At 36.2% G+C, this 12,106-nt stretch overlaps 1 protein-coding gene across 1 annotated transcript in view; it reads left to right on the top strand.

The window, feature by feature from the left end:
* The window catches only part of dock1 (dedicator of cytokinesis 1), a 575,757-nt gene that overhangs the window by 106,243 nt on the left and 457,408 nt on the right, over positions 1-12,106 (top strand). Inside the window, exons 12-15 of the mRNA XM_043713153.1 lie at positions 2,270-2,351; positions 4,174-4,309; positions 7,696-7,768; positions 10,259-10,401. Coding sequence (XP_043569088.1) covers positions 2,270-2,351; positions 4,174-4,309; positions 7,696-7,768; positions 10,259-10,401 — 434 coding nt within the window. The remainder of the gene's footprint in view (positions 1-2,269; positions 2,352-4,173; positions 4,310-7,695; positions 7,769-10,258; positions 10,402-12,106) is intronic.

The raw sequence follows: 12,106 nt of genomic DNA, 5'->3' as shown, positions 1-12,106 counted from the left end.
GAACAGGATAGACTTAGACATGTTAAATAAAGACTGCAGCAGAATGAAAAGAAAACTGAGATGTGATGATAAGTTGGAATAAGAATCAAGCTCAACGTCCCTGAGCTGAGAGACCTGTTTGGTTGTGTAAATATGTGACAGGAAGGTTTAATTGAAGGAAAATGGACTGAAAATTAAATGTACACGTAGAGATGATAGGTTTGGCTCTGGAACACAAGCCTCGGTACATAGTAAGCTTGACTTTTAATTTGGATCATTGATATCGAGTGAAATTTTGGTTGAGAGAAGAAGGTATTGATATCCACGTAAGAACCTGTTTTTATCAAAACTGATTTTAAGTGATGAGAATAATTATACTGAAAATAAACTGATAAATTTCTAGATAAGCAAATAGAAAAGCAGTGGGAAAATTTGGACTAGTGGTCAATAAAAGTCTAGGAGAAACATATCTGAGTAAAATGCCAGAACAAGCTGGCCAGTAATTACACGCCACTGAGAAATATGGGCAACGTTGATAAAGGAGAGGGAAAAAAGGATACGCTTAAAAATATTGAGAAAAAAAAATGACAAAACCTGTATAGAAAATGCTTAAGTCTAAAAATAATTAGCAAGATGGAAAATATATCATTAAGGAATATGGAAATAAATATTGTTGGATCTACACAAATAACGAAAGAGCAATCAAGTTGAAGGATGTGCCGAATAAACACAAGTGATGTCAGTGAAATTACAAAAGGGTAATACGCTTTCTTTCTTTTAGTATTTACCAGAGAGGTTAGCGTTAGAAATGCATGAAGTTAAAAAGAGATCAAAACCGCTGCAGACACATGGTTAAAAAGGTGAAAAAAGAATTGAAAACCTAATCAAGATTAGAGAAGATATAACTCCTCATCTGGATGGATTGCATCTGCGTATTGGAGTACATAAGAGAAGAAATAGCAGCGACACTATTACAAGAAAATACATTAATTAAAGAAAGGGATAGTATTTGATGAGTAAGCTACAGCTGTTATAATTCCCTTACTTAGAAGGGGCAATAGAGCAAGTCCAATGAACTGTAGTCCAAATAATTTCATGCAGATAATGGGAGAGTTTTGAAATATGTACTCTAAGATGTAATGAATATAATTCAGAAATTAAAAGCATAATGGAGTAATCAGAATGCTTGCAAGAAGAAAAGGCATTCTTGACCAATTTTTATTGAATCCTTTGCAAGTACCATTTAAGCACACAAGAAATGGTAGCAGTGGGTGATACAGTCCCTTAAGCATATTATGCCATTGAATAATCTCATGGCTGATCACCTGCCTCAACTTTATTCTTTTGGCTTTTTCCTTTAGGCTTTTTCCTTTATTCCTTGATTCTTTGAGATGAGTCTGTCCTCTCAGTTTTAAATATACTTAGTGCATCCACAACCCTCAGTAGACTATTGTAAAGACGCAGCATTCTTAGAAGAATTAACCCCTTATCTGAGGTTGCACTCTTATACTTTTGATGCTAGAACCAGAGAAAACCATGTTTTACCCTGTTAAAAGCCCTTCAGAGTCTTGTATGTTTCAATTAGATCTCAGCTCATTCTTCCAGGTAGAATTAGAAGACATCATATACTTGAGTTTTGAAAAAAAGACCCTTAATAAGGACTCGCACAGCATACTCACATTTCTTCCTCCACTGTGGTTGGAATTCATTACCAAAAGAAGTAGTTGAGTAAGTAAAAAAAGATACATTTAGGAGGAAGCTAGACATAAGCGCATGAAGAAAGGAATAGAAAGATATATTGATGGGATTGAATGAAGGACTCTCCGGTAAGACCTAAACATTGGCATGGAACTGTTGGGCCAAATAGCCAGTTACTGAGCTTTGTAATTGCATGTTATAGGCAGTTCCTAAATACTTGATCATAACTTATTTATAGGATTAATTCATGATTGTTCTAATTCATGGTCCTTGCCACTGTTCTGTTTCCTAGCTTTGGTTTCTAAAATGAAATACATTCTTGAGATGACAATTGAAAGTACATTTAAAATGTGTATTTCTGAATGCACGCCTATTGTTGATAGTTTCTCTAGTTTGTAAACAAAACTATACCTTGCATATGATTTAGCATTCCACAGTTCATTTTTGCATAATGTTTCTCTAATATCATAATTGTTTGAATACATACATTCTTTAATCTGCAGTGTTGTTACTAATGGATAGAAGGTGTAATGAGGACTGAGTGTGTGTGGTGGGAGTATCAAAATATAAAAATTATTTTTTTTCTCTGCAGTGAAAACTATCTAGTGCGATGGGCAAGTTCGGGCCTTCCAAAAGACATAGACCGGCTAAACAACTTAAAAGCTGTATTTACAGTAAGCTATTTTCACCTTTTAGGTCAAGTAATAGCTTGATAAAACTTTAGAGCAGGTACAGAAAAGATTTTCAAGGATGTTGCCAGAGTTGGAGGGTTTGAGCTATAGGGAAAGAATGAATAGGCTGGGGCTATTTTCCTTGGAGCATCGGAGGCTTAGAGATGACCTTATAGAGGTTTATAAGATCATGAGGGACATGGATAGGGTAAATAGACAAGGTCTTTTCCCTGGGGTTGGGGGATGTCCAGAACTCGAGGGCATATGTTTAGGATGAGAGGGGAAAGATTTAAAAGGAACCTAAGGGGCAAGTTTTTCACACAAAGTGTGGTGCGTGTATGAAATGAGCTGCCAGAGGAAGTGGTGGTACAATTACAACATTTAAGGCATCTGGATGAGTATATGAATAGGAAGTGTTTAGAGGGCTATGGGCCAAGTGCTGGCAAGTGGGACCAGATTAATTTAGGATATCTGGTTGGCATGGATGAGCTGGACCGAAGAGTCTGTTTCCATGCTGTACATTTCTGTGACTCTACTGATCGAACTGGCAGTCTTAAAGGATGTATCTGCTCGGTTAGGTCTAGAGCAGGTGGTAAAGAACCTAATGAGGCAAAAATTTACTTGATCTCCCCCTCACCAGTCTGTCTTTCATGGATGCAGTTGCCCTTATTAGAATTGACCACTATGCAATTTTTATGGCGATCGGGTCCCTTGGTTTATGTGTCTGCAAGATTCAGTCTTGACCATGCTGTAAGACTGGCAGATAAAAAGACATCTTGCATCAAATTGTTGATTTTCAACTGGCATTTTTGTCATAGACTTACTGTGATGTGCTGACTACTGCAAATTGGCTTAGACTTGACTCAAATGTGTTTGTGTAGACAGGTGCAATTCTACCTGTAGACATGTATACAGATCCTTAGCTGCAATTGTCCTTCAACATCAGTCTTCAGCTTCTCCCAAGATTTCATAAACTAAGGCAATCTTTGTTGTTTAGCATTAAGGGCTTTTAAAGGTTTTCTGTTCCAAGCGTAAAGTTTGCTTGTCAAAATAATTTTGTGTGCTTAATTCAAATGACTGCACGGATTAAATTTTCATCCCATGGTAACATGCATAATTGGTTAGCTGAAAACAATGTCACTAGCTTTTTCAGACCATCTATGGGGAAAAAAAATCAACATTAAAGTTACATTTTAAGTAGAATATGCATTTAGACTTTTTTTTAAAGGAAAAGCTATCGTGTGTAAGATGAGTATGTTTTTTTGCTCAATTTTAAAAAAAAATGCAAGTTCACAAAACGTGCATTATTTAGCACTATTCATGACCACTGAATATGCCAACAATTCATTTCAGCCAATTCATTATTATAAAGTGTGGTCTTTGAATAGTTGTAGGAAAGACTGCCCCAAGTCTGTGTGAGGGTCTCACAATGTGGTAGTAGCTAGCCAATCTGTTTTTGTGATGTTGATTGAGGTATAAATATTAGCTAGGAAATTGGGATAACATTTTTTTTACAATTGTTGCCAAGGACCTTTAACACTCACTCGAGAGAGCAAATGAGGCCTCCATTTAACCTCTTCAGCTAAGAAACATATGTGATAGTGTAGGGCTCCTCAGTTCTGCAGTGGATTTTCAGCTTTGCTGTTTGTACTCTTGTCCTGGAATAGGACTTGAACTGGAACCTTCTGACTCAAGATGTGAGATTGCGCTCACCTTAGCAGACAGCACCTGTGAAGGAAAATAAGAGGTTATATACTTTGGGTGTGTCTATATGTCTCATTTGAACTGAATATTTTACTTGGTATATTTCCCTTTTTTTGCATAGGATCTTGGCAGCAAAGATCTTAAGAGAGAAAAAATTAGCTTTGTGTGCCAAATTGTCAGAGTGGGTCGAATGGAGCTGAAAGACAACAATACCAAGAAATTTACTACAGGGTTGAGAAGACCTTTTGGAGTGGCAGGTAAAGGCTCAGTCATAACATAAAATATTTAAATAACTAAACTTGGACTATCAAGTAATATAAACATAACTTCTTTTTTGAGCAACTTTCAAATTTTCAACTAATCTACTAAACATTACAAGGAGTAGGGATATGTATGAAATGTGCATCATTTAAAGGTTTTGCATGTGATAGATGCCATTTTCCAAATATATACAGGTATTTAAGTTTTATACTACAGTTGACAAAGTGAGTAAGTAACTCAAATATGCTAATTGAATAGCCAAATGAAAGGAAATGTGATGAAGCATATTGGAAAAGGGTAGATAATACAATAAGATGGAGATTGGTTTCTGCAATTTTGTATTGATGTATTCCAGTATGTAAACAAGAAGAAATCTGGTAGAGGAAGAACTGCTCAAGAAATCTAAGCCCAACTGACACTTAAACATTTCCTGAAGAAGGGCTTATGCCCAAAACGTCGATTCTCCTGCTCCCTGGATGCTGCCTGACGTGCTGCGCTTTTCCAGCAACACATATTTCAGCTCTGATCTCCAGCATCTGCAGTCCTCACTTTCTCCCACTTAAATGTTGTAGCAAATCTTGTGCTGTCCCTTTATTAATATGAAAATGCTTGCATGCAGTTCACTAAATACCAAAAGTATATGACAGAATAGCACTATCACCATGTAAGTTATAGCTTGTTCCTGTTTTGCTTTTGAAAAAGCCTATTATTTTAATAATCACACGTGATAATCAATTTATCGTATTTCTTCAATTACCTTTGTTTGTGGATGCAGTAACATTTTTCACAGAATATAAATAATAATCTTTGACAGCTCCCTCCTGAAAAACAATGTGTCTAGCAGTAATTATGTTGACTAGAACATCGAACAATACAGCACAGAACAGGCCCTTCGGCCCTCAATGTTGCACCGACCTGTGAACTATTCTCAGCTCGTCCCCCTACACTATCCCAAAATCATCCATGTGCTTATCTAAGGATTGTTTAAATCTCCCTAATGTGGCTGAGTTGACTACCTTAGCAGATAGGGCATCCCACGCTCTTACAACTCTCTGCATAAAGAACTTGCCTCTGACATCTGTCTTAAATCTATCACCCCTCAATTTGTAGTTGTGCCCTCTTGTACAAGCTGACATCATCATCCAAGGAAAAAATCTTTCTCTGTCTCCCCTATCTAATCCTCTGATCATCTTGTACGTCTCTATCAAATGCCCCCCTTAGCCGCCGCCTTTCCAGTGAGAACAGACCCAAGTGTCTCAGTCTTTCCTCATGAGACCAGGCAACATCCTGGTAAATCTCCTCTGCACCTTTTCCAATGCTTCCACATCCTTTCTGTAATGGGGCGACCAGAACTGTACACAATATTCCAAGTGTGGCCGCACCAGGTTTTGTATAGTTGCAGCATAAAAATGGAATATTGCGTAAAATGAATGGATACAAGGATAACTTGGTCATTAATACCTCGGAATATTTTGCCTATATATAAAGAAAGAATAATGAGATTGCACATTACATGTTTTAACTTTTTAAAAAAGTTGCCTCTCAGAATGTACTTTCTATATGATTTCATCTGTTAAACTGTTTGCTATGGTTTTACATAAATGAACTAAAACTTAAGTAATTTTTTGCATGATTCATTTTAGGAAGGGGTCAAATAGTTGGATTACTGAGAAAACATTACACACTTAATTCCTGTATCAAAAGCTGCTTAAATTATTTTTTTCAGAAGTCTTTATTTATTGTACACTTTTTGTTTTGAACCCTTTCAAATTCTTGAGCAGTAGTAGTTTCAAAAGTTGCTAGCTTTGTAATATTTTGTCTGTGTGTGAGAGAGTGTATAGTCAAGAACATTAGGCCTCTGATCATTGAGTGACCGTCTTCCAAGGCAGACTTCAGGATAAGCAACAACCAGAGTCACCAAGCAGAGGCTGATAGCCCAGTTCGGTGCCCATGAGGATGGCCTGGGAACAGGAGAATCGACGTTTCGGGCATAAGCCCTTCTTCATTCCTGAAGAAGGGCTTATGCCTGAAACGTCGATTCTCCTGTTCCATGGATGCTGCCTGACCTGCTGCGCTTTTCCAGCAACACATTTTCAGCTCTTATCTCAGGCATATGACTTGAAAGTAGTTCTGGGGATTACATATTAATAAATCGAAATCTGCAACCCATTCCAAGTGATTAAATACAGCAATTTAGATTTGTTCAGTACATCGCAGCAGTTGCATGATCTTTTACGATAAATTCTGTGTCCTATGAGCTGCCCTACTAGCTACTTGACAAAGGAGCAGTGCTCCAAAAACTTGATCTTGCAAATAAACCTGTTGGACTATAACCTGGTGTTGTGTGATTTTTAACTTTGTCCACCCCAGTCCAGCACCAGCACCTCTCCATCATGGCAGCCTTTGTTATCCATCTTTAATTGCCCTTGTGAAGATGGTGGTGAGCTGCCTTCAAGCAGTGCAGTTGTTGAGGTATAGCTATACCCACAGTGCTATTAGAAAGGATGTTTAAGGTTACTGATCCAGTGACAGTGAAAAAGTGGTGATATCATTCAAAATCAGGATTTTATGTGACTTGAAAGGAACTTACAGATGATGGTGGTCTGATGCATCTACTGCCCATCCAGATGTCTGAGGTGAAACACACAATTGTAGGAATATGGTGAATCATTGTAGTACATTTTCTAGATTGCAATTTTTTTAAATTGAAAAAAAAGTTTCATTCTTAGACTGTTTAGAAGAAACGAGGAGGAAAAGACGAGAGACCTCAACACAAATTGAATACTTTTTACTCTAAAGACTAGAAATATTGATCAATCCTACCACCAGTCATCTGATTTCCTTACATGTATATCATTTTGTGGTATGTGATGTCACTCTGCATGTAAACCTTTTGGCCAGTGCCTTTTAACCTCTCTTGCCTACCTATTGTTATGGAGCATTTGTCTTGTAATAAACCTTAATTAAAGCACCTCTGAATGCCTTTGCAACGAAATCCACTTAGAACCCACTTTGCTCAACTTTTCCTCAGTTAGACGGAGTCACCACTCATGTTGACTATATTCCTTGCTGACCACGTGATACAACAAATCTCTTTTTTTTTATGTGGATTTACTCCGACCACTTCTTAGCTACAGTAGTCATGACTTTATTGAGGCAAATGATTTCAATTGCTACTGTCATGCAACTGCGTTGTTTAATTAGGGGTTTTTAAAGTTTCTTAAAAACTGCTGTCTGAATCTGGCTTTATTTCTAAAATGAGTTTGGCAAAGTTATACCAGTTAAATTTTCAGCATGAACCAAATTCCCTGCTATACTTTACCTCTGTCTCATTCCGTTAAAGTCTCTCTTTACATTAAATGTTTCTGTATTATTATTTCAGTTATGGATGTCACTGACATTATTACTGGGAAAGTGGATGATGAGGACAAACAACATTTTATTCCATTCCAGCCGTAAGTATTTTAAAGCATATTAGCTCTCAATCTTTGATCAAATATTTGTTTATTAAATCATATCAATATGTTTTTATGTTTACTGTGTTTCATTTTGTTGCAAGGTACCTTGAAAACTTTATTTTTCTATTGGTTCACTCTTATGAATCCTATCCCCCTGGCCCAACCCTTCTAATTTCAGTGTCATCCAGATCCTGGTGGTTCTTTGCTAGGACTTGGATATAGTTCCAGCAGCAGTCAGTTCTATGTTGCTGGAATTAGCCTCCTTCTGGTTAACAATTAGTTCATGGAAGTGGGACCTCCTTCCGAGTTGGGGGCCTTTTTCTTTACCTAAGGTAGCACTTTTGTTTTTAAGAGTAATTGTCACATTATCAGATGAAAGCATTGAAAATCTAGTAATCTGATGATTAAAATTTCAGAAATTCAAAACCTGATATAATAAACCATGGATGTCCATTCCCACATTAATTTATTTGATCTGCAGACAGTTTTGATTGTGAAAAACGAATTGTTAAGACAGTCTGATATTTTTGTTAGCTGTTTAATAAAGGCACATTTCATCTGTTTGTGGTAGACCACACTTCAGTTGATTTAATATATGCTATCTATGTCAAACTTTCATTCCTACTTTTTGGCCATTTAGCATTTTCTTGAGTTTATTATGTGCTAATGCAATTCTTTGACTGTTGCTGCATAGTAATGTAGCATACTCTACTGACATGCCCTTTCTTATTCTTTTTACGTTCTGTTTGTTTATACTTAAAAAATCTAGCTAAAATAGGATGTGTTTGAAGCTCAGTTGTCGTTGAGTTCTATTCAACATAATTTTGATTGAGGATATGCAATACAACCTCGCTTAGCCGAACAAGATCTCAAGGTCCCGATGCTTGGGTAAACTATGTTATCCAAACGTGATTATTCAAGAGTTGATTATCTGAACAAAGTACTCCTCGCCCATATTGTTTGGCTAATCGAGGTTGTCCAGTAATGTAGGTCTGCTGTAAAATAAAAGTGTTAGAATGGGGTTAGTGGCGGAGTTTGAAATTTTGCGGGTGGGAGGTTCCACTTGTTTAAGTTTATGTTGTTAGCTGTTGTTCACAGATGTTAATGCTATTTTTGTGGAGAAAAAGCAATGGAAAGTTCTAGTAGAATGGCCAACGGAATAAAGAACTCAAAAGGTAAATAAATGTTCAGGCAAAAGTAATTTCCAGTTTGAAAGTTTTAACTTTCTAAAGTGTTGTATGATCTGAGTCAGCAATAGTTTATTTGAAACATCTGTTTGGGCTTTGTCTAGACATGAGAAAAATATGGATTTTATGCTGAACTTGGTTGATTGCTGTCAACAAATATAATTTATGAAGTTGCAAGGAATTGATTTAACTTGACAATGGAGAATTCTGTCAAATTGTCACCAATTGTGGACCATTGGTTAACTGTGGAAATAATATATGCAGTGAAGTCTGAGGACTAATATTACAAGGTGTTTCTAGTTTCCCCATACCATTCTGTAGTGAACCACCTTTTAAAATATTTGGTGTATTGCTGCTACTCTGCCTGCTCAGTAGTGTCCTAATTATATCCAATTTGTGGAAGGTCGAACCAACTTTGGAGCATTTCCATTGAAAATAATGTAGTTAAGGAGAGAAAAAGAAAACTTCAAAAGGAACTGTTCATGAGAAATGGATGTCCCTGGCTATGTCAACATTTATTGCTCTTCATTAATTTCCCTAGAAAAGATGATGGTGAGCTGCCTTCTTGAATGTGCTGCAGTTAGTTAATGGTATTAGGAGACAAGTCCCAGGACTTTGGCCCAGCAACAGTGAAGAAAAGGTAGTGTAGTTGCCAGTCAGGATGGTGTATGGCTTTGAGGGTACCTCGTCTGTAGTGATGTTCCCAGGCATCTACTTGTTTTTGGCTGCTCATGGGTTTGGAAGGAGAATGAAATTATTTATTGTAAGTACTGTAGAAATGGGTGTAGATTTTGACCAAGATCAAAAACATTTTTTAGTATTATGCATGAAACATAAGATTAGATATAGTGATCCAAACGGGATGAATTCCATGTAGGTGAATGGATGCTTGTGTGTGCATGTATGTGTAGTTATTGTGATCAAATGTTCAATTACTGAAAAGACATTTTGAATTTTACTTTTGAGTGCTCTATTGTAATAGGAAAGTACTCCTGTATGCATTCAGATTTTTTATTTTCTGTGGATACTGGGTGGTTCTTTTAAATGTGTTGCTGGGGATGGAGTTATGGTAGCCTATTGTGATGGCAGTAGTATTGCAATCTTGTGCAATCAGCAATTTCTTGAATAATGATCTTCCTGTGTCTGTCTTGTTATCCATCTGTCCTGTCCCTTTGCTTTGGCTGATGATAACCGTTTGTTGCATTTATGCAATGATACTTTGTGTCCCCTTGTACTGTGAATTCTGGTTTGTGTGGCCCTTCTGTTTCTTGTGGTGTTGGTCGTCATGTGCATCCTCCAGGCTAGCATTGGATGACGCCATTCGACACAAGCAGCTGAACATATCATCCCGTTTTTCACCCAGGGTGGCAGGGGAGAATGACTTCCTTCAGACTGTGATAAATAAAGTAATTGCTGCCAAGGAAGTAAACCACAAGGGTCAAGGTAAGTACTGTTTTGTTACAAAAAATAATTGAAAGAAATTAAAATAACTTGTTAGTTGAACATTGATTGAACATTATTCTATTTTTAGCAAAATAAAATCTAAAAGCAAAGATCTTATGAAATCACTCAGTTGAAAAGAGCATTTCCAGTAATACTAGTATGCAGTTTGCGTGTGTATGCAAATTGCGTAGCAGAATTAAAGTTACAGCTTTTTTTTCCCACTGAGATTCTCTGATAAAATAAAAATGATCAAATGTATTCAAAACAAGGTGCACTTTCATTCTGGTTGAATTTTCTTGCAATGCATACTGGGTCACTATAACCCTTAATGATTGACTAAAATAATTTATAGTTCAAATCTTTTGAATTTTAATTCAAGGATGAATAAGCAAGACTTTGGCAAAATCGTGCTTGCAAAATGTTAGAAAAATTTAAGGTCAAGTGTAATTTACATTCACTATGTCTTTTACCGAAATGGGTTGATAATTAAGCACATTATATTTGATAGTTCAGAATGTGGAGGGAAGTATACAATATTTGAACATTTAAATAATTCATTATTATCTGTGGAGTTAGTCATTTTCACATAAGAGGGGAAAGTATCTGAGCCACCACTGATATCAGTGTCAACTTAAATATTCTAGTATAATCTATTGTGATTTATATTGCTAACCTCTCATCTGCATTCAGAATTTAACTTGCATCAGTTGATAAGTTGCTGTTGCTCCCCATTTAGGTGTACTTAGTTTTCAACGAACAAGGATTTTATTACATATACTAAGTAAGAAAATATGATTCAATAAACTTGTATACAAATTATTAGGTTCATTTTGCTTGTGTGCAATCTATGTCCCTTCTCCTTTCTGCACTGTATTTCTAAGTTATGAGGACAAAGTTCGTCAATTCTAAAAAGTTGTTTGTATGTGAATGTTTTGCAAGAAGGTTTTTACATACAATGTTTTTCAGTACCTTTTCTAATTGTAGAAACTCAAAACTGCTTCATTTATGTTCTTTGTGGAAGTATCAAATATCTGTAAAGCAATGTTATAAAAATGTCTATGAATTTTAATTCTGTTATCCTACTATAAAATAGAAGTAATTGTTATGCATTTTATTGCAATATATACAGGTTTCTTTAATTGAATGTCTCTGAAGGCAATCATGTTTTCAGTGGAAAGGCTGGAATATTAAAACATTTTTTTCAACTTGTCCAATGATTAGTAACAAAGGGACTGTTTAGTTTAACATTGTTTAAACATATGAGGTTCGGACAGGGAAGGTTTCAGGTGTCATCTTTGGCCTACGATCATCTGAACAAGGGTGCTCATAAAGTTACTACCATTTGTTTTGGCCTACTGAGCTCAGAAAGAAAAGAATCAATCTATGTTTCTGTTTGCAGTTCTCCTTCAAAACACATTTGTGGCTATCAAGAAAGAGCAGTATTATTTTCACTGTCTTTAATTTCTCAAATAACAGATGTTCCTTTTGAAAATAGAATTATTGGAAATTTTATAGAAGTTCACCACAAATAGTTATATTATCACTAGAATATTATTGCAGAAACTCAGCCAGTGTTCTTGGACTCAGGTTTGATCCCGCCATGGAAAATGGTAGAATTTGAATTCCGTTTAGATTCGGAATTCCAGATTTTTCTTTAATGATAATCGTGACACCATTATCATTTGTTGGAAAAACTCATCTGGTT

The sequence above is a fragment of the Chiloscyllium plagiosum genome, chromosome 22 (assembly GCF_004010195.1).
Source record: "Chiloscyllium plagiosum isolate BGI_BamShark_2017 chromosome 22, ASM401019v2, whole genome shotgun sequence".
In the NCBI taxonomy this organism is placed as follows: domain Eukaryota; kingdom Metazoa; phylum Chordata; class Chondrichthyes; order Orectolobiformes; family Hemiscylliidae; genus Chiloscyllium; species Chiloscyllium plagiosum.
The sequence above is the reverse complement of the archived record's forward strand: the minus strand, read 5'-3'. Positions and strand labels throughout refer to the sequence as shown.